General features: G+C 39.6%; 2 protein-coding genes across 2 annotated transcripts; both read left to right on the forward strand.

The window, feature by feature from the left end:
- Positions 1–1,753: 1,753 nt before the first annotated feature.
- Positions 1,754–8,032, forward strand: LOC310925079 (uncharacterized protein; the record flags this gene model as incomplete). Its single annotated transcript, XM_083886949.1, has 8 exons — positions 1,754–1,894; positions 2,239–2,275; positions 2,603–2,757; positions 4,544–4,678; positions 6,277–6,465; positions 7,301–7,366; positions 7,461–7,646; positions 8,022–8,032. Exons 1-8 carry the CDS (start codon positions 1,840–1,842, stop codon positions 8,030–8,032), a joined length of 834 nt encoding a protein of 277 aa, XP_083743075.1. The 5' UTR covers positions 1,754–1,839.
- Positions 8,033–9,004: 972 nt separating this feature from the next.
- LOC310924797 (uncharacterized protein) lies at positions 9,005–20,065 on the forward strand. Its single transcript, XM_083886634.1, has 6 exons — positions 9,005–9,091; positions 14,457–14,548; positions 16,847–17,006; positions 18,264–18,429; positions 18,542–18,595; positions 18,707–20,065. The coding sequence occupies exons 1-6, from the start codon at positions 9,035–9,037 to the stop codon at positions 18,958–18,960; spliced, it is 783 nt and encodes a 260-aa protein (XP_083742760.1). The 5' UTR covers positions 9,005–9,034; the 3' UTR covers positions 18,961–20,065.
- The last annotated feature ends 3,646 nt before the right edge of the window (positions 20,066–23,711 follow it).

Raw genomic sequence — 23,711 nt, forward strand, 5'->3', positions numbered from 1 at the left:
CATAGATTTCACCAAAACTTTAAAAAGGCACATTTTGACAAAACAGCTGTTGTAGTATGACCATGAGGAGACCCTTGGTTTGTGTAGTGATTTTGGAGTCTCTGTACTGTATAACAGTGGAGCTATTGATTAATATTGGTAAATATTAACAATTTATACCAATAAAAAATCACCAAAATTATAAAAAGGCACATTTTGACAAAACAGCTGTTGTAGTATGACCATGAGGAGACCCTTGGTGTGTGTAGTGATGTTGGAGTCTCTGTACTGTATAACAGTGGAGCTATTGATTAATATTGTTAGATATTACTGATTTATACCAATAAAAAATCACTAAAATTTTAAAAATGCACATTTTGACAAAAAAGCTGTTGTAGTATGACTATGGGACGACCCTTGGTGTGTGTAGTGATTTTGGAGTCTCTGTACTGTATAACAGTGGAGCTATTGATTATTATTGGTAGATATTAACAATTTATACCAATAAAAAAATCACCAAAATTTAAAAAAGGCACATTTTGACAAAACAGCTGTTGTAGTATGACTATGGGACGACCCTTGGCGTGTGTAGTGATTTTGGAGTCTCTGTACTGTATAACAGTGGAGTTATTGATTAATATTGGTAGATATTAATGATTTATACAGATAAAAAATCACTTTATTCAAAAAAGGCACATTTTGACAAAACAGCTGTTGTAGTATGACCATGAGGAGACCCTTGGTGTGTGTAGTGATTTTGGAGTCTCTGCAATGTATAACAGCAGAGTTATTGATTTTTGTTTGCAGCATCTTGCTCTTGTATTGCAATTTGTAGACGGTCCCTGGGCACTCGCCTCACACTCGTCTCGCTGCCGCTGCGCATAGAGACTCATGTTTCTCTTCCAGCCCGGAATTCAGGTCTGTTGGATGAAAATGTTACTGTAGCTCATTGAGTACACAATTCTGATTCGGAAGAGACTATGCTTGTGTTTATAGAACGTTTCGTTTACAAGCTATTGAACTCGAAAGTCCGAATCTGTGAATATCTTTCCAACTTTACCGAAGTACAGAAGTTCCGGTAGTGACACACCCATCACCAATGTGCCAATCCCAAGTGCGCACCAATTCCGGCATCAATCAACACAAATGAATAAGCAAAAACTTGCATATATGGCTCCTACAGTGATACTGCAGTAACAGTACTACTGTCATGCCTAAAACACTCTTAAAAAGACACGTTTTAAGAGAAAAAGAGCCTGCTGCAACAGGCTGCCACACGGGAGGCGCCACGAGATGGCTGAGCATTGTTTTTGCTGATAACTGAAATAAATGAGCTTTAAAAAAATCAGCAGCCGTTTAAACCCAATGGTCGATGTTTTAAATACTAAAACTCCCAATAAACTTTTTGGATGTGGTTTTATTCTTGCTGATAATTTTAAAAAAGAAATTCAAAAGATGTCAGCAGATGACGCTCTGTGCACTATACTAGGCGTTTGCTGACACTAGCAAAATGGGTAATTCATTCGCTGTGCACGCGTGCGCTTTAAGAAGGGTTACCCGGTCACAAGATCACAGAGCAGGAGCAACGTGGGTGGGTGCGTCGGTGGGTGGGTGGAGGCATGGTTCTGGGGTGTAATAAGAGGAGACTGTCACATGTGACAAGCAGGTTTAGCCGAGGGTTCCTCACGCTGGAGGTGTGTTCTTTCTCTGAATCTGACTGTGTTGGTGATGACGTGCTGTCTCTTCAACACTATATAAGCCTTGGACCCAAGAACTGGATGAGTTGCTTACCTGACCACAAACTCCCACACGGTGACTGATTTATTTGAGCAACACTGTGTGCCTTTGTATGTAACCACCATGGCGTTTTCAGGTTACAGGCTGTCAGTGTGGCTGATGTTCATCATTATGTGTGGTAAGTACATGGGTAATTCATTTGTCTTGATCAATTGATTGGAAACGTCTTTCTTTCTTTCATTCTTTCATTTTTCTTTCTTTCTTTCAATGCATGTGTCCAATCCAATATAAGTCCAGGTCCAGCCTAAAATCTCAAAAACGAGTGCACGTTTTGTAAAAATCTCCATTTAAGTTTTACACATATGCGCATCTTGTTCAGAGAAAGAACATGTGGAACAATGCATAGAAAGGTTTAGGTCCGGTGATCAGTTTTAAAGGTCATTTCTGACTAACTATTTTCTGCAAACATCTGTGCTCAGATCTCCTCCATGACTCATCTTTGATTTACTGTGTCCTTGACAGTGTCTGCCACGGATCCTAATGAGGCGTGTGGCCACCAGTGAGTTTGCTCTGACCCACATTCTTTGTTTTTATTTTGCAAATGATATCACCTTCATAAAGAGACTAGTGTTATAATAACTACTGTGTAATTTACACAACCCTATACGGGGCTTCCCTGCTTTACATTCCCTGTTCGACTTCTTGTTGCAATGGAAAATGTTTACAATTGTATATCAATAAGATGTGCTCTGTTCTATAAAAAAGGAAGAGCGTTTCACCTGTTTAGTAGTGTTTATGCAAACAACCAACAGAGGGCAGTATTGTAAATGGGTGATCTGTATGGTATCACAGGTATTTTGTTTTATTTCTTCTCTGTTTCTTGCAGAAGAAACTGTCAGGGAATAGTGTATGACCCACGTGAGTTTGTATGCTGTGGGAATACACTTCATCAAGGAACGGGACTGTCATGTTGCGGGCAACAACCTTTCAACCCCGATGCAGCTACTTGTTGTGAAGAGGGACAAGGAAGCACATTGACAGGTAATGATCACACATTTCTGTCAAAGTCATTTGAAATAAGATCACAAAGACTTTATTTGTTTCCTGAATGTGTGTGGTTGTATGGATCAGTTGTTGGAATGGAAGTTTGCTAGCTAAAAGTAAAGGCAAAGGTAAAGGTGCTGGAAATATTTGACTGCATTTTGGTATGCATTAACCCATGATATTCAAACAATGGTTGATAGGTATTAATTGGTATTATCCCCACACACTGCCAGGAGCCTGGGCTGTCAAACCTGAATGACTCTGCTGCTTTTCCACAACTCGACGCAACCCAACTCGGCACGGCTCGGCTTTTATTGCTTTTTCCATTAGCGATAGTACCTGGTACGCATATAGTACCGAGACGATACTATGTGCGACGTCATCAGACTGCCGGGCCACTGATTGGTCAGAGTGTCGTCACGGGTAGAGTCGAGTAGAGTCCGACACAAGAATGAAACTTAACAATGCCGGACTCTCGCTCAATTAAAAGGACTTGAAAATCCTGAAAACGTGCGTTAATCTCTGACATGTCTAAAACCTCACTATTTTACAGAGGAGTCTGGTGTTTAGTCTGGTGTATTAGTGACAGCGCAGCTGGAAGCCTGAGATCACAAGAGCATGGCGAGCCGCTTCACAACCCCTGCCCCTGTATTTCAGTTCAGTGACTGTGTGAGACAAGAAGGATCAATTATTCTACATGTTATGGTTATAGGAAATATAAAGCCTTCAGAAGCAACTTGGGGTGAAGAGTCTTGACTCATTAGCATCAAGAGATTTTACTCTTGGGTCTCTTATTCTTCAGTCAAGCTTTGTTTGATGCTCAACTAAGAAGTTTATTTGAACTACCGTCTACTCTTGTACCGTCTGTCACAGTATCCATTAAAGCACTGGCGGAATCTGAATCAGAACAACTTTGGTCCCCGGGGGGAAATTGCTTCCTTCCAGCTTATTAGCTTTTTCCATGTTTCATTGCTGTTGCTTTATTCATCTGTGTTCCTAGTTAGAGAGCTTGTCTGGGACGGAGAGGGCTGTGATGAATTAAACAATATGAGTGAATTTGCAGTAGACCGACCAGACGCAGTAGCAAAAATGATATCAGCCGTGTTGTGACAGACTATGTGCATGGAGCATTAATTACAACTTCCACCAAAACTCCTTTACATCTGGTCAGTTTTCCTTAAGGAGAAACTTTGACTTTGTAAAGGTAATCTTAGCGATTCAAATTTCTGATATGGATCAAAACTGTTGCAATAGCCGGGCCACACGGTTGGTGTAGTGGTTAGCACTCTTGCCTTTGCAGCAAGAAGACCTAAGTGCGCATGTGTGCATGGATGACCTCAGGTGTGAGAGTGTGTGAATGGTTGTTTGTCTGTCTCTATGTGACCCTGTGATGGACTGGCAATCTGTCCAGGGTAAACCCCGCCAATCGCCCTATATCAGCTGAGATTGGCACAGCGAGGTAGAAAATGGATGGATGGATTCTAATGATTCAGTACATCGAAAATATCTGCTTTACAAGTCACTAGTTTGTGTGTCACATATAAACGGAAGTCACAAGCTGTGCTATAATGACTCCGCCCACATTGAAGAGGTACTATAATATTGTAATGGGAAACTAGATAGATAGATAGATAGATAGATAGATAGATAGATAGATAGATAGATAGATAGATAGATAGATAGATAGATAGATAGATAGATAGATAGATAGATAGATAGATAGATAGATAGATAATTATTGTTTGGATGCATGTGTATGATGATGTCATCTCTGTTATTACAGCAACTGTTACATTGGATCTTAGTGAAAGAGTGTCTGTTTGCTGTGGACTGAAGGCCTACAACCCACTCAGTGAAATATGCTGCCAGTCAAGAGTTTTAGCCAAACCTGTGGCAATGGCACAATGCTGTGGCAATGGTGAGCACTATCTAAACTCATGTATTTAAATAATCATATTCACATGATGTATTAAACTACAAACAAACCAATTCCAGTGAGGTTGGGGTGGTGTGTAAAACATGAATAAAAACAGAATACAATGATTTTGACCTATATTCAATTGAATACACGATGAAGACATTATTTGATGTTCAAACTTATAAACTTTGTTTTTTTTTATGCCTGCAACGTGCAACACGTTCCAAAAAGCTAGGATGGGGAAGTGTACCACTGTGTTACATCACCTTTCCTTTTAACAACAAGTGTACGACTTCTGCTGCTCATCAGTCGGGGGTCTCTGTTGTCTTATTTTGCGTTCCATAATGTGTCACAGGACATGAGACACTCTGTTACTGCGAAGCCACGATGTTGTGACACGTGCAGAATGTGCCATGGTATTGTCTTGTTGAAATAAGCAGGGACGTCCCTGAAAAAGACGTCTCTTGAAAGGCACTAACACACCCCCATACAGTCACAGAATTCTGGCTGTTGAACTTTGAGCTTACAACAAATCCTTTTCCTCTTTAGCCCCGGAGGACACGACGTCCACGATTTCCAAACGTGTGGACTTGTCAGATCAAAGCACACTTTTCCACTTTGCATCACTCTCTCAGACCCCTCAGAAGCCTGCAGTGTTTCTGGGTTTTGTTGATGTTGTTGAGTTGTAACTTGCACATGTAGATGTAGCGACGAATGGGTTAACTGACAATGGTTTTCTTGTCCTCCGTGTTCGCACGTGGTAATATCCTTTATAGAATGATACCAGTTTTTAATGCAGTGCCGCCTGTGGGCTGTTTCCAGTTACACCGTTCACCTGTGAAATGTTCTAAACAGGTGTTCTTTGAGCTTTCCCCAACTTTCCCAGTCTTTTGTTGCCCCGCCCCATAATTTTTTCCAAAATGAGTGAATTTTGAAAAAAAAAAAAAATCATCATCTTTGAAGTCTATTCAGTTGAATATAGGTTGAAATAGGATTTGCAAATCATTGTGTTCTGTTTTTATTCAGGTTTTACTTTTTTTTATTTACAAAACAATATCATCTAACATTGCCAGAAAATGGAAAATGTAACGTATGCAGGACGTCTATTGGAATTGGCCTTTGTATATGGGCACACCAGTACCTACTGTAAATATGAAAAGTTTGAAAGTTTTTATTCAACATTTAGGGTGTTTTTTTCAAATGTAATAGCTTTATCGTAAAAACATATTTATCTGTTTTATTCTCTTTATCCCAAAACCTGTGTTCTTATTATATTACGTCATGCCCACCACAGTTGAACATTAGGGAAGCAAATAAATATAGTCTAATATACTATAAATATATATATACACATATATATATATATATATACATATATATATATATGTATATATATATACATATATATATATATTTAAAGTGACTGTAAAGGAGAGTCTCTTTATTACATGGTATGTTGGGGGGAGGGGGATATATGTATATATGTATACATATGTGTATATATATACACATATATATGTATATATGTATATGTATATATATATGTATATATGTATATGTATTTGTTAAAAGAAACAAATACATGCTCTTGTGGATAGGTGCTTATGATGTGGAGAATCAGCGCTGTTGTGGACCCACTGAAGACAAGAAGATTGTGAGGAGGGCATCCAACCACCACGAGTGCTGTGGACACACCCAGTATGACACCATGAATCAGTGCTGCTGCTGGTCAGATGACATTCCTCAGATAGAACCCATCGGCTCAAGCTGCTGTCCAGAGGACTCAGGTGCATCTGAATTACAATTCTTGAAATTGAAAACCGGTTTAACTTAATCCACACTCGGATGAAGTAATAACTCCGTCAAGCAGGTTATGCTTTTTGACATGCTGTATATGTAAGTGTTGTGCAGCTAACTAAATATAAAAAGGAAAATAGGTGGGGTTTTGTGGGCCACACAGAATATTTGTCAAAAGAATACAAATCATAATAATCATTATCATTTGGCTAAAACAAAAGGGGAAAGGGTCTAGCGCTGAGCCAAAGAAAATGAATTTGCCATTACACATGCAAAAGTTAACGTGAGACATTTTGTGATTGACATGACATCGCTTGACTGTGCTGAAATGATGCTAATAGTTGAATAGCCCTGCGTTAGGACTATGCCGCAAAAGTAGCTCACGCTTTTATTACAAATTGTCTGGACTACTGTAATGTTTACAGTTAGTCCAGAATGCAGCTGTTCGACTTTTAACAGGAGCACGTAAACATGAGCACATCACTCCTCTCTCTGGCCTCTGGCTTCCTGTCGATTTTAGGATTAAGTTTAATCTTTGTTTATACATCTTCGAATGGTTTGGCACCACATGCTTGTTGTGCCTAAAACAAGGCAAAAAACAGGTGATCAAGCCTTCTTAAAACTGTTTAAATAAGAATTGTGGTCTTTTGGTCTTTTTTATGTTAATTTAATTCATTTTTTTTCGTCATTTTAATTGGTTGGTGTACTCTACATCATTTAATGCTGAATTCAGATTGGTTGGTTTGTAGCTACTGAGACACACACACACATACAAAGGGAGGCGTTCCTATATCTTGTATATTGAGTTGATTTTTGCCTCTGCAGCTCCAATCCCACAGCACAGTCAGTCAACCCCAAAAGCCAATGTCAATGCACCGCATTGTGGTAAAGGTAAGTCATGAAACATGCAACTAAAAAGGTATTTCAAATAAGTAGCTGCGTGTGCGATTTATAAATCATAATGAAATCATAATTCCTCCCAAAGGTTTCGATGCGAAGAAGCACCTGTGTTGCGGTCGACATGATAACAAGAAGATCCTGACCCGGAAGTCCAGTGATCACCAGTGCTGTGGTCATGCACAGTATGACACCAGGACTGAGTGCTGCTGCTGGCCTCATGGAATCTCTAAGATACGACCCCTTGGTTACAGCTGTTGTGCAACAGAGTCAGGTGTGTTACTCTCAGTGTGTTTTTAATGTTTGTTTACTTTTGAAAAAGTTGTCAAGGAGAATGAAAGTCTACGTGCAGGGAGAGAGAGAAAGAGTGAGCGAGCAGCACTGTGTATGTGTGTGTGAAGAAAGAGAAGCCATTGTACAGCCAGAGTTAGCATTGGTCACTAAGAAAGAAAAGTTAAATTACCATGAAGATAATCATAGACAATTATGTAGTTTTACAATACAGACGGTCATTCCTAATTTCGCATTTTTATGAGCTCAGTTTCAGGAATACTACACAGATTCTAAATTAACATGTTCTAATCCTAATGTGAAATAGCAGAATTTTTCGTTCCAGATACATGTGACTAAATGTTTTGTACCTTTGTAGATCCACTGTGATCTGATCTGATGTGTGTAAATGGTCCACTTAAGCATAACATGTTCAGGTTTTTCATAATATGTTTCGAGAAAAGATTCATTAGATGAAAAGCATTTGAGTTCTTCTTGTTTATAGGTTATTATGCAATTATTTTACTCTTCCGGCCCACTTGAGATCAGACTGCTCTGTGTGTGGCCCCTGACTTACAACAAGTTTGACAACCCTGCTCTAAACAAACAGGACGAGTCGCAGATTAGTCCTCTATAGATTGATAGATAGATAGATAGATAGATAGATAGATCTGTCGCCCACGTGAACTCAAACCAGTTTGTGTTTTATTTCCACAGGTGCGCAACTGCAGGTAAGAACAAACAAAACTCCCCTCTTTAGTTGATTACGTAGTTGCTACTTAACACATTATGTTTATCTAACATTTGCCTATTTGTTGGTTAACAATGAAGGGTGTAGCATCTGCACTGTACTGGTTTGCTTGAATTAGTCAAGAGAAGAACAGGGCACAAACCGAGCAGCGAAACTATTGCTACATTTACATTTTTTTGTGCTTTTTTTCTTCTTTTTAAGACACCCACACGTGAGCCCAACTGGTGAGTCCGGTTTCTTTGCTTCATATGAGAAAGAAATCATTAAAGCTCAATCATTTTGGTTAGACATTCGCAAACAACATTTTACAGCCCAAACAAGTTCACGATGAATCAGTAAAATGATCCACAGATGAATCGATTATGCAAACAATCGCTAATTGCAGCCCTAGATCAGTGGTAGACTATGAAACATTGCACGCTCTGTACATGTGAGTCTTTAAACATACTGGAGGCCCACAAAAAGCTCCATGTCATGACAGGACAACAAACAATTGCTGTGGCCGCTAATATGATTTTCAGTTTGTTGCATGATATTTGTTAACATTTGTGACGTAGACTGCATTTGTATCTGCTTGCCTCTGCCCATCCACAGCCCTGAGCCGCGCACGTGTCTCTGTGGGGCATCGTGTTACAACCCCAATGAATTCCAGTGCTGTGAGAGAAGCGGAACAAAGCAAAACTGGCGCTGTCATTCAGGTATGGCTGTGGGTGTGGGAATATTACATCAGTTTACAAGTGTTTACTGATGGTAACAGATTTCACTTCTGTAAGAGGAAGATAAGTGTGGGAAACATTTCAACAAGGCATTTAAGCTTGCAGAAAGTCTGATCTGATCCTGGAGTACCATCTTGTAGATATTGTCATCCTGGATTTTTCTTTGGATTACCTTTGGAGAACTTGGTTGTCAATTAATTAAACTAAACTAAGCTGTGGTTGCCATGAAAACACAGGGAAAGCTTAAAGCATTTAGTACTTAAATCATCTAGGAATTTCTTGAAATGTCACCTACATGCATGTATACAACCTAATGTTTATATATAACATATATATATATATATTCATTTATTTCTTTATTTTAAAAATAATAATCATATTTTTTCTAATATTCCTATTGGATTTTAGTAGTTGCTTTACCCTCAAACCCACTTTGAGATTTTCAATGACTCATCGTTTGATGCCCCACCTCAGCCCAAACCCCATTATGGGTATAAGCCTGCTCCAGTCGCTCCCTCTTCTGCACCTCCCTGACATCGCATACCAGTTCAAACGTATAAATATGGTTAAGCTGTGTCACTCACCACTCCAACTGTGATACCCGATCACCTTGTTACCTTTCATTACACCTCTGTTTATCTGAGTTACAACATTACAGAACAAGGTGCACCATATAATATAGTTCTTAATCCACATGAATAGACGGAATACAATATTTATATGAATGAAGACCAAATTATTTAAATTCCTTCAATTAATCCTTACAATATTAATCAAAAATGACGCCACAATATCCCAGTTGCAGCAGGTGCATCCTTGGTAAATTGCCACGGGAATAATAAACAACTCCTTATATGGACATCCTGGGGGTGTGAGTGTGTTTATAGATCACATCTTCACGCTTTAAAAAATATAAAAATGGTGAAAGTGAAAAAAATAATATATATTTTTCATCAGATTGCTACGGAGCCCCCGAAGTACGGAGCCCCCGAAGTGACATGAGAAAAAAAAAAAAAAAATTGAAATCTCGAGTTTCAAAGTCGAGATCTCGAGTTTCAAAAAAATGATGAATTTTTTTTTTGATTTTTTTTTTTTTTTTTGATTTTTTTCACAATTTTTTGGAAACTCGAAATCTCGACTTTGAAATGTTCTTTTGACTGGCAGCCGCTCAAACATTTTCAATTGCACCATTTTCAGGGCTTCTTTGTTTCAGCACCGTGGACTGTGGTGAGAGTGAGCGAGAGAGAGAGAGCTGCTCCTCATTAGCAAGAAGCAGTTTGCTTATGCAAAGAAATTCATCTGTGTATGTTTAAACACAAAATCATTTTGTGAACTGAAAAGGAATGACAATGCTGCTTGCTTGCGTATGTGCGGGGTCCTCCGTTGTGTTAGCGGCGTGGAGAGCCAGCAGCTGGATTTACAGCCGAGGTCAGTGTTAGTGTGTGTATAGGCAAACAAACAACAACCACAACGACCGTTACACATTGCGTTATCACAAAATTACAATATTGAAAGTTGAAAGCGCGTTTCGTTTGTAGTAGGCAGTGGCTATTACGTTTCTTGAAAATGTATTACGTGTGTGGGATTATTGCAACACACGTATCTGTAAACACACAAGACATTGCTTCGAGGAGTGAGTGGTCCGTGGGATCGTCTGACGTCAGTTCTGACAGCAATTCAGATTCATTAGTAAACAACGGTATTATCACAATCAAAGTATAGGGCAGGAACATCACCACAGATTAGTTGTTTACTTCACTTGAGTTTGCAAAAAAGTTACAAGCTAGGTTGGCACAGTGGATAAAATAGGAAGATCTTCCACCTCGCGCTAAGACGCCAATGCCGCTGTTCACAACACAGGTGCTGAAAAGTGACAGCGCATCACTCGCCGTGTATCAGGACAAAACAAAGAAAAACGTCTGCACTTTGAGCACTGTCCATACGGCTGTGACAATCACGAGTGGGCACTATCCCACAAACGTAATACATTTTCAAGAGACGTAATAGCCACTGCCTACTACAAACGAAACACGCGTTCAACTTCGAGTTTCCAAAATATTGTGAAAAAAATCATAAAAAAAGTTTTCATCATTTTTTTGAAACTCGAGATCCCGACTTTGAAAGTCGAGATCTCGAGTTTCCCAAAAAAATGAAAAAAAAAAATAATAATTTTTTCTCGTTCTCATCATTATATCACAAACAAAAAAAATGCAATTTTTTTTTTTTTCAAATTTTTTTGGGAAACTCGAGATCTCGAGTTTCAAAGTCGAGATCTCGAGTTTCAAAGTCGAGATCTCGAGTTTCCCAAAAAAATCAGAAAAAAAAAAAAATTTGAAACTCGAGATCTCGACTTTGAAACTCGAGATTTCAATTTTTTTTTTTTTGTCACTTCGGGGGCTCCGTAGATTGCCTATAGTTTTGGGCTGAAAAAATTATATACTGTATGTTACATTCTTACAGTCTATACAGCCTCTGTTTAAATGTTTTAACATAGTAATGCAAAAAAGCTGCCCTTACGGTCTGTGTTCTAAGGGTTAACCCAATGGTGTCAAACTCATTATAAGTCAGGGGCCCCACACAGAGCAGTCTGATCTCAAGTGGGCCGGACGAGTAAAATAATAGCATAATAACCTTTGAAAAACCTGAAAACATGTTATACTAATCATGAGATCTTGATAGAAATAAGTCAGGGTAAGGGTGCACACGTTGTTATTTTTCTGGCCTCTGTTTTCTGTTCCCCCAAAAGTTCGAAGTAAAGCCACAACATGACTCATGACCTCAGTCACTTATGATCTGTGAGATCTCCATTTTAGATGACTAGAGAGTAAGAGTTGTGTGCACTGCAAACATCTAGAGTCCGGGGCTGTCAAACTCAAACTCAAGTGGGCCGAACAAGTAAAAGAATAGCATAATAACTTATAAACAACAAAAACTCCAATGTTTTCCCTTTGTTTTACTTTAAATGAACAATTTCACAAAACATATTATGAAAAACTTAATAATGTTATCCTTAAGATTCTACTATTTCACATATGATTAGAACATGTCATGATCTCGAAACGATTTGACTACACATCTACGTAGTATTCCTGAAACTAAAAAATTGCGACCCCAGGCAACAAATTAGGAATGACTGTGTGTATAACAACATAATGATGATAGATCATATTCATAGATGATTATCTTCACTGTCGTGTTGACTTTCCGGCTCTGTTTCTGGACAGTGGTCGTGGAAGCGCAGGGGAAATATTATTACCTTCAGGGCTGCAGCTGTGACTGCTCCAGGTTAAGATGAGATAAGATAGTCCTTTATTTGTCCCGCAGTGGGGGAAAATTACATTGTTACAGAAGCAAAGACAGTAAAGATAATCTTTAATAAAGATAAGGGTTAACACCCTTACTTCTACAGATAGGGGATGAACAGATGGATCTGAACACAACACATTTTTACCACACTTCATAGTGGCTAACGCTTCTCTCTCTCTTCACACACATAGCACTGCTCACTCAATCTCACTCTCTCACACACACACACTGCACGTACACTTGCCCAGCTCTTAAAGGGGCCGCAGCATTCTCACAACATTAACACAAATTCATCTTGTGTGCCCGGTCAGACCTTCTGGTGGTCTGATTCTGGCCCACAGGCCGTACGTTTGACACCCCTGGGTTAACCCATTAAATCTGAAATGATCAGAAAATACATGAGTGTGTTACATCCGTCATTTTATTGGTCTGTCTGTTCTGTCACTTGACTGCGAGCAGCATAACCCAAAAAGTGAAAGACGGATTCGGATTACATTTTCTGGCGGTGGAGGTCATGACCCACATGACATGGGTAGATTTATTTGTTGATCTGGACCAACATACACTGACACTGTGGGGAAATTTTTGTTAAAAAAAAAAAAATCTAATCTGCTGGAAAATCTAATTTAAACAAACTAAGGTAACGCTTTCTTTTACAGTCCCCTAATTACCAGGTATTTACCTGGTAAATTCATGGTAACACCAAAGTGTTACTAGGTAATTACCAATGGTAATAAGAAAGTAAATACAGTGAAACTGTTGCCAAAATACTGGGCATTTACCTGGTAACTATATAGTTAATTATAGCGTGTTATTACTGCTGTTAATAAGAAGGTATGTACAGCTAAACTATGGCAAAACTATGGTAAATGTAAGTGTATTATTGGGTTATAAACTGGTAATAAGCAGGTACCTACAGTCCCCTAATTACTAGCTATTTACCCAAGGGGTAATCTAACAAACCTAACCCTAAAAATGTGTGTAATTACATGGAAACAAGCTTGGCTTTCTTTTACAGTACAGTTTTACTTTACTTACCGAGTACATTACCGTGCATTACCCAGTATTTTGGCAACGGTTTCACTGTATTTACTTATCTTATTACCCTTGGTAATTACCTAGCAACACTTTAGTGTTACCATGAATTTACCAGCTAAATACCAGGTAATTAGGGGACTGTAAAAGAAAGCGTTACCCAAACTAATTTTAAACAAAAAGTCAAAGAAAAAACTAATGGAAAATCCAGAACCATTTTAACCTTGCACCACAACCAATCGTGCCTACGGTATGTTAGCTTCCATCCCTTCTCAAATTAAAATAAAAGATTCCTCTTCTCTTTACTGTCTTGCGCTGTAATGCTGTAAATGTCCCCACTGCGGGACGAATAAAGGATTCTCTCATCTTATCTTAAATAAAACCTTTACTTTCTGTGAGCTCTGCTCGTGAACTGCTGAAGGCACACACCCAGTTGTCTTGGGTGTGTTCATTATTGTGCTGCTTGCTGGATGAATTCATGGAAAAATTAATGGGATTTTCATTCTACATTGGATGTTTACTGAGGCAAGGGGAGTTTTCAGACAACCAAGTACGGAAATCTGTATTGCTTTCAATGGGCATGGACAGTTGGAGTGTGGCTGTAGGGAGTTGCTAATGACTGAGTACATATCTTTACCTGTCAGGTGACTGACATTTAACTTAGACCTGTATTTCCAGCTGTGGACACACAAAAAAAACAAAGAAAAAAAAGCTAATCTGAAGTGTTTGATGATAGAGAAGAGTGTGTGGTTAGATGAGTTACCATGTCACACTCACCGATTCACAACAAACAAAGTAACTTCAAAGTTTCTTGTGCCCTCAGCAAAACAATCTGAAGTAGGTGTTCAGGTGTACAGATGAGTGAAAGAAAGACATCAAAGATTCCACCTGCGCCTTAAAAAGCCTTATTCGACTGAAAGACCCTATTGTCTTTTGAAATTAAATGTTAAACCCGAAACAAAAATGTGCCCGACACGTTTCTCACATTCTGTTCCTCACCCTTTAGGTCACTGTGATTCCACTCCCACAATCTTTAACCCACGGACTCACATCTGCTGTGATGGCTCTGTTTCCGAGAGGAAGCCTTGGATGGATAAAGTAATTAAATGTGTTTTTTTTTGGTCTTTTCTTTTTTTTTTATTGAAAAGTTCAACATATTTTCTCTGCTTGGAAATATGCAAACCAGACATTCCAGAAAGGGGTTCAACCCTTTTCCAAAATCCATGACAAAAAAAAAAAAAAAAAAAAAACTCAGACAATCAGTTGTTGGCCAGAAAAAAAGAAAGAAAACATACAGAGCTAATTTCTTTAATATAATTGATCAAGTCTTTGTGAGTCTGAGAAATAACAAAAGTTCTTCTGTGGAGCAGAGAGAGCTCGGCGCTCCACCCACATTTTTTTTTAGATAGAAATTGAAGGCGTTCTTGATTCACTAGATAGAAAATATAGACGTTAACCTGCATTTGCAAAAGGCAGTATAAGTGGTAGGACTGAATGAGATATATACTGTATATATATCAGTATATTTGTGTGTGTGTGTGTGTGTGTTTACTGCACGTTTACGGGTGTATTTTTTCCTCTGATTCTTCAAGTGCTGCGGACAGACGCCGCATGGCTTGGCACAGCGTAGAGTTCTCTGTTGTAGTAACACCTTGTACGCGGACAGAGAGGATGGAGAGGAATGTTCAGAGATCAGTTTTCCTTACAACCCAGCTAAAGGAACTATGTGTTGTTCCCAGTTGCATGGCTCACCTGGACAACACTGCTGCGGGACAGATTTGTACCATCCCCATTCTGAGATCTGCTGTGACGGACACAGGTGATTATGTTTGTCGTTAACATTTTTGTTTTGTCTGTGGTAATACTGATGCACTTCAACGACACAGACGCTTGTATTTAGCTTGGCATGATGCGGCGTCTGGTATGGTGTGATGATGTAGCCCTTTGATAATATGTGTATGTCTCTGTGTTAGTGCGAGTGTCTGAATGTTTGTATGGTTGTTGATTTGTTTCCACTTGCAAGAGATGGCAATTCCCACATTCCCAGAAAGGAGTGGTGAGAGGGAAAGACATTCACAGTGAATGAATTCATAGACAGCACCTGCAGCCAAACAACAAACTATAGCCAAAGTATTCCAGCCGCACCCAGCGACTCAGAGGAATGTCTGGACTGTCTTTTGGATTTTCTTCCCTACATTCTCCAGTCTCCATGATAGCAGACATGTACTATAAACCGTAGCATCTGTCTATGTGTCTGTCAGCAATATCTCACGCACTTGTTTTGGGGGGGGGGGCACTTAGAGTGAGCTTAGCACGATGATGTGTCAGGAACAGTTAGCACAGTTTAGCTTACTGCAAAAGTAAGATCAATAGATTGTTTGCGGGAACTTGGATTCACATTTCTAGACCACATTTTTAGAGCAGCCAGACCCCTGTGGGACATTACCACACTAACACTCATATGTCGTGTACTTAATTGTCTATTTCAATCCTAATGGAAGACCAACAGAGACTAAGGCACCTTCTTCCACAGATTAAGAAAAAAAAAACTTTGTAATGTTTTTACTTCCATATAGGCTTTCTGAGGAGAACTGGAACACTACCCCACTTTTAATATACAATTCTATGCTAACCAATGTGAGTGTAACTTAAAGGGACACTGTGTAGTATTTATGGGTTTATATGACCCAAAATCCACTTTTTTATACATATTATGTGCTCCTGCATTGTCTAGTCGCTGTATAATATTCTTTGTTTCATTTTCGTAGTGTTTCAAAAAGTCATGTAAAATAACATGGTCGCGGGCCGCCGTTGCATAGCCACTGTTAGCAGCGAGACGCCATGTTTCTACCGGAGCCTGTAAGGACAAACGCGAGAGAACAAACAGAGCCTCAGTGGCGCTGACGTAGTTTCCTGTGTCTCATTTACATTTAAAGAGACAGGCACTCAAAAAAACAGAGCGTTCTGAACAGGGCTGTTTTGGCAGGATGGTTGAACTGCTGTCGTGATTCATCCTTATGGTATTTTGACCAAAGCATGTCACAGGCATGTTCATTAGGACACCAGGGAACTAGGTTAACTTGTAGAAATAGGTGTACAGTGTATTCTCGATTTAAAATAAAAATGGTTTGGTTTTCGCCAACAAGTTTCACCACCATGATGTGTAATTAAACGTTTTGAAGCAGAAGTTACTGAAACAAAAAACACACACGCACAAATCCTATTTATCAACCGACAAAGAAGAACAAGGAAGCAGGAGAAAGTGGAGTGTGTTTTACATCCTGTCCATTCACTGGAGGCAGGCAGGCAGACTTGACGTCATGGGATGTTTCTGTACACGCACACACAGTGCTGTCATTCAATAACAACTTTGTCTCAATGTGCTTCTCCATGCAGACATCACAGAGAAGAGCACAGTCACTGTTGTGGAATTGGAACCTATGCTATTAATGACCCACAGATGAAGTGTTGTGGAGGGACGCTGTACAACCTGACATCTTTGGGCAAATCTGGTCATGACGCACTGTGCTGCGGAAAGATGGTGCAAAAGGAACTGGTATGTTTTGTCAATAAAAATTGCAATAGCTAAAGAGATAGAAAGTACTCTATAAGTGAAAACTTACAAAGCCGCTCAGTTTCCCACAGTGTCAATATGGCTCAGCAGATGTTGAACTATTGAGTAACATGGAACTTTATTTTGTGAGGTTTTTTTAAAATTATTTTTAGCAGAGGTATTCTTGAAAAACTCTCCTATTTCACAGGGTTAGCCATAGTTTAAAGTGCAGAACCTCAATCACCCCCCTGTGTATCTCTTGAGTAATTATGCGTCTAAAACCTTTGGCGCTTTTCCACTGTACAGTTCCAGCATGGCTCAGAAACGGCACGGCTCGACTCTGCGCGGTTTGGTATGGTTTTCAATTACTTTAGTCCCTCCTCAACGGGGGCGGAGTCATCACTGCACGGCTGCGTGAAACTGCCGTGACTTCGTTATACACGATTTGAGACATTTCCGTGCTAAATGTTGGAGATTAACGCATGTCTTCAGGATTTTAAGTCTTTTTAAACCGATTGTTTCGCTTTTACACTTGTGTCGCGACCCTTCTCTCTTTCAGTGGCCGACAGTCTGTCCATGTCACATATAGTATCGGCTCAGCTCGCTCACCAGAGCAGGTACTTTAAAAAAAAGTACCAGGTACTATCACGAATGGAAAAGCAAACAAAACAGGGTCCAGAGTCATGCCGTGTACTGGAAAAGCACCATGTGGTTGTCATTTGACCGAGTTTTCTAGTTACCAGTATCTCTCTCTCTCTCACACACACACACACACACAGAGAGAGAGAGAGAGAGAGAGAGAGAGAGAGAGAGAAGAGAGGGGAAGAGAACTCATATTTGTCTGGACTTCATCCTGGAAACCTAGAGCTGTAGGTTTTCTCAGACACAGACCCATCAGAGATGTGAGGTCAATTAGCTACATGTCCAGGCTAAAAACAAGACAAACGTGAAAGAGCCTTTTCTGCGGTTGCATGCTCAGTGATTTTAGAACAGTCGTATATTCCAAGTAAGAGTTGCTCAGACCCATGACCATTTCAATACAAAAATTGGTGCAGACCAATTAATCTCACCTGGTGTTAACCCTCGTTGAGCATATTTGTATAGATGGTTTGTACTGCTTAAGTCACCTGAGGTTGTTTTTAAATGTGCTTAACTCATTTACTGTATATTTTAAACTGCATCTCCAACTTTTTTTTAGTGAACCATGACAACAAACACGCAATATTGTTGTCAAAACAAGTGACTCCATGTTTACTGTAGAACCAGGTTTGCTGCTCAAGTGAGGATGCAGAGTTGCTGTACTATAACAAGAGAGGACACCAATGCTGTGGTCATATGTACTATAACGTGTCCCTGTGGTCATGCTGTGCTGGGAAGCTAAGTCCCGTCCAACAACCAGGACAGCGTCAGGACGAGATGGCTACAGGTCAGTTTGTCACTGCCTTACAAGATTAGTTTTTGATATTTGTCATTTTAAATTTGACGCTTATTCCAGTTGCTTCAACTTAGTAAAATGTATGTATTATGTTCTTTTTCAGAATGTACATTTCTGTCGGTGAACAACCTGAACAAAATGGAACTTTGCAACAAAAGTAAGTTAAGTTCAGTAAAGCTAGCAATTTTGTTGTGAATTTGTTAGGAAATACTCCTTTAAATGCATCAGGCTCTGTAAATGTAATACATGTTTAATGTGTCTCCTCAAGTAAAACTTGGGACTGTACAAAGTGTGTCTCTGCACAGCATCGTGTTCAACAATGTGCTCGAAATCCATGGAATGCAGGCAACCGTTGAAGCTCTGCCCTCGCCTTACATCCTGCAAACACCCAACCGCTGCATCTTCCCCAAACTGACCCCAGGCAAGACCTACTTCTTTGACAACGCTGAAGTCTTCACTGATTTCAACCGCGACTCTCATCAGTCAATCCATTTCATTATGACAAAGTGTTTCCGTTCTTAATTCACCACTTATAGATGTGTGTCCCTGTTGGAAACCTTACTTGAAAGAAATTGTCCGTCATTCATTATAATTATGTTATATCACTATTGCATGTTTTACATCCTGTTCTACCTAATGCCCACCCCACACTAGAGGGTAATTGGCCAGATTTCGGTGCCGATCTGGCCCTTCTGACAAATTGGTGGATGCCTTCTGATTTCTGGCTGATTTGAACAGATAATCTAGCCAAATTATCCTGTAGTGTGAGGGGTAAACAGACAAGATTTAAATGTCATTGGACACAAGTATCAACCATGTTTGATATTTACGACTGAACAGCGATTGGGGCGTGAACGAAACCCCGCAATAACCAATAAGACCAGTTGACCGGGAAACGGATGTTGCGTACTTTTGTTTAGAAACGTAACTTGTACAAGCAAAGTTGATTCCGTCTTCTCAGCCATGACTTCATCCACAGTTTTTTGTTTTTTTTGTTGCCTTTCTCAGCACAAAACAAACAACTATTAACTGACAAAAGTCATGTTAAATCACGCGAGTTTCTGTGAGATCCCAAATCCGTGGACTGTCCTCCCAGAAATCATTTGATAAATCGCCAAGTGCGTGTAACTGAGTCTTAACTGGATCATCTGATCTGTGTTTACTCACTGAAAAAAGGTGGCAACGTTAGTTTTTATTATTAATTACATTTATATAGCACTTTTCTAAATAATCACCAACAGAAGTCATTAAGGTCAGGAATGTTTTCCATTCAGGTCATGACGTTATGCTCAGTCACAATGTTGATTCATGATTGCAGCAAAAACTGTATGCTGCAATCATACAGGGATTGTTTACTCTGCCTGTTTTTCACAATTTTCACAGAAAGCAATTTCACAACCCACCAACTTTCATGCTCTATCTGATTTAAATAAAACAGTATGTGGTGTCATTGGCCAGGTTTCCACCAAGTGGAACGGGTTGGTTTGGCTAGGTATGGTAATATTTCTTAGGAATAGTACCAAAATAACCTGCCCCAGCCATTCCGTCTTTGGTACCCTTCCCTTGTTGGCGTACCAGAGTAAAATTGTACAGTATGGTCAGGGTGGAGCTAGACTGGAAAGTCAGCTGATTGGGTGACAGAAAAACATCCCTAACTTGTGATTGGTGTAAATAAATATCCCATGGAAGTCAAGGCTAACAGGGGCAGTCTATTCTCATACAAAGCTTGACGTCTTGTTGAGACACAAACCCAGCCAGAAACGTCATCAAAACGAAAGCCTGATTCAGGGCTTTACCATTCCAAATCTTACTCTACTGTACCAAACCGAACTGTACCATGATGGAAACAACAATCAATGCCTGTCTCGACCAGTGTTTCTTGAGAAACGCTGACATTCCACTGACGCATATGGAAAATTTGCAGCATGACTCAGATCCAAGTCTTTGTCTACAGGGTCTACTTTTGGCAGACGGAAAAAATGCAGACAGATTGAATTTTAATTATTTTATTTGTTTGAACTTATGTAATAATTGCACTTACTTTGAATTGCACTTGACAGGTAGCTCTTCAGTAGGCAGACCATTACGTTGGTAAAATACAATGGAAAAAAGTCCCAAACCTATTTATCAGCCATAAAAAAAAGAAAAGGATTGATTATGGACTCAGCCAATAGCAGATTGTCATTATATTTTGTGTCGATGAATCGTAATGCTTACTTGCCACTCCTTTCACAATCGTATAACACTGCAAATGTCTTCCTGGAGCTACTGCAATATTATAATGCACTATGGTTCACATTTATAGTATTTGCATCTCTGCCTCAGTGTCTTCCTTGCCAAGTCAGCTGACTCCCCAACAGCAGAACTATTTCAGAGTATCATCTGCAGTTTTGTTGTCATAAGCTCACCGTTTTTTGTAATACAAACTTTTTAAGCTACTTTTTTTTTTTTTTTTTTTTTTACACCAAACTACACACAAAAAGGGAACTGTGTGCACATTTACTTGCCCTGTGTACCGTGCCTGTATTGTGTGTGTTTACATGCAAATGACATAATCATGTGACAAATGATAAAGCTAGTAATCAAATCCCCTTCAGCTAGAGGTTTCACCATGGTGCCTTGAATCTGGGATTCCATATAAATGTACTGTATCCTGTGTGCGTGAGATTAACTAAACATGTATTTATGCATACCTCCTCTTTTTTCCCCTTTTTTTTTTTTTTTTACTGTAGAAGCAGCACAACTGGCTTCTGTGTGTTACAAATGTTGTTTACTATTGTTACAAGGCATTGTGGGTGTCTCTTTACTATTCTTCTACTAAATGAGCATGAGGAAAAAGAACAAAAATATATTGTGGTTTGTCTTGTCTATGTTTTTGGCTAGATTTGCCGTTGTTTTTCTGTCGTTTCATCATTACTTTGTGACTTTGGACAAAACACTGTCTGCTCTTCAGTGTCTTGCCTTCCATCTAAAATTCCTGAGATGTGTCTCAGATGCGTCATCATTAAATCTAGGTCCTTACAGTTGGAAGACAGACAAATGTGAATATGGAATGTGTAATGAACGGAAAAAATAAAAAGAAATTCTCTAAATCCCCAGGCTGATAGTGAAGTAAGGCTTAGTAATCTGTTGCCAACGGATGCAGTTTCCAGTACACATACCACCAGGCTTCTTCAGATCTGAATCCCACAATTTGATTCATGTGCAAATAATGCGACATATCTTCTGTTATTTTTCACCCACACACACTCACAAAAAAGTTCAATGGCTAATGTGCATGGCAATCTGTTTTAACATCTAGACAGGATATTCACGACCGATACTCGACTCAACTCAAACTATATTTCATGAGCACATTTAAAACCACCGGGGTTGACCAAAGTGCTGGACAGATTAAAAGCAGATGATTAAAGTGGCCCATACAATGCAGCAGTTACAATAAATAGAATAAATAAATACTAACATGCATAATCACATACAATGAAAGGAAGTTAAAATTAGGTTTAAAATTTGGACAGAAGTCCACTTAAACTTGGTTAAAAGTCAGGCAGAAGAGGTGTGTCTTTAGTGAGGATTTAAAAAACCCCAATCGATCCCTCGGAGCGGATGAGCCATGGTAGGTTGTTCCAGAGCCTGGGGGCTGCTGCCACAAAGGCTTGGTCACCTTTGTGGTTTTTAGCCTCATTTTGGGGGTGACCAGTAGCAGCTGATTGGACGATCTCAGTGTTCTGGCAGGGGCGTGGATACGGAGGAGCTCAGTCAAGTACTGGGGGGCTTGGCCATTGAGAGCTTTAAAGCTCACATAGAGTGGTCCTGTTGCACATGTTAGTTATGGAGGTCTACTTACATACATTAACTTGTTTTTATGGTAAAAAACCTCCTAGTTGCTGTAAACGAGTCGATAGAAATCCATTTTTTCTAATGCTGTTCCTCAGCCGCGATATTTCAGACATTAATCTCACACCCAGAAGACAGAGTGTGTTGTGATTGGCCAGCCAGCGCAGAGCCTTCCCAACTGTCTTGTGATTGGCCAATACCCGGAAGTGACATATTCAGCACACCCGCTCTCGAAACCGCAGCTCCCCCCTCTGGAACGGTGGATGCACTGCTACTCATTATCAAAACATTGTGCTAACAATGTTTAAAAATAGTTTTTTCATGACTCCCCGCCGCAGTCCTTTTTATGACTTTGACCCGGAGTCAGACCCAGAGTCAGAAGACACTGTCGCTCGTGAAACACCTCCACAACGGACGTTATTCTTCTTCTGCGGTACAATGTACGCAACCGGATGTGCCCGGACTAGTGCCCGGAGCAGGACGATCTGCTGTTTACAACCGAACCAGGTTTTTTCAGAGATCTCGCTGAGCCCGAGATTACAATAAAACACAGCGTTCTCAGCAATGGCTGAACTGTTTGTTTCGAAACTTCAGGGCTTGGTAAACAAGGTAATGACGCAGATACACATTAAACAACAACGTTAATTGGAACTTCTGGTCTAGGTCCACTTTAAAAACAAACAATACAATTTTAAAATCTATTCTTAAAGCATCTGGGAGCCAGTGCAGCGAAAGCTAGGTCAGCTACATGCTACCGCTGCAGGCGGTGCAAGAGTCAGTGGTCCAGGCCAGCATACAATGAGTTAATCCAGTCGTCATTCTTGCAACATCATTCTTATTCATCAAAACCACAGTTACGGATATCTTTATACTAGTCACAATGAACTGACAACAGTAGTCAACATTAAGTCATAGATGACTGTAGTGGTCATGCCTGACAGTCAAACCTGGAAATTTCATGTTAAAACCGTAAGCCATAAGTGTGTCACTAAAGGAACACGGTTAAAGGAGCAATTCCATGTTATCATCAACAAGTTTAATGGTGGATGCTGTTAAGAATCTGTTCAGCTGAAAAAAATGTAATCCTAAACAAATCTTAAAATCTTTTCCAGAACAAAGACAAAAACAATAATAGGAATAAATGGACTCAATAATAGTAGGGTGTACTTGGAACAAAAAGGCATCAGTGCAGTACACGTGTTTGTGTGTCTTTGTGGCATGCCATAAAATGAGAGTAAAGATGGATTATTGAGCTGGCGATAAGCAGTCACCATACACAGATCATTAAAGTCTCAGTTAAAGCCACCTGCACACTCACAAGATCTCAGACCAGTTACCAGCATAGTTCATGGTAGAAGTGGCATTCTTTCAAGACTCTAGGATAATTAGCTAGAATTGTTTAGAATGCCTTGGACTAACATCTGCCGCGACTGATG

This window comes from Microchirus variegatus, assembly GCF_963457635.1.
Source record: "Microchirus variegatus genome assembly, chromosome: 3".
NCBI lineage: Eukaryota > Metazoa > Chordata > Actinopteri > Pleuronectiformes > Soleidae > Microchirus > Microchirus variegatus.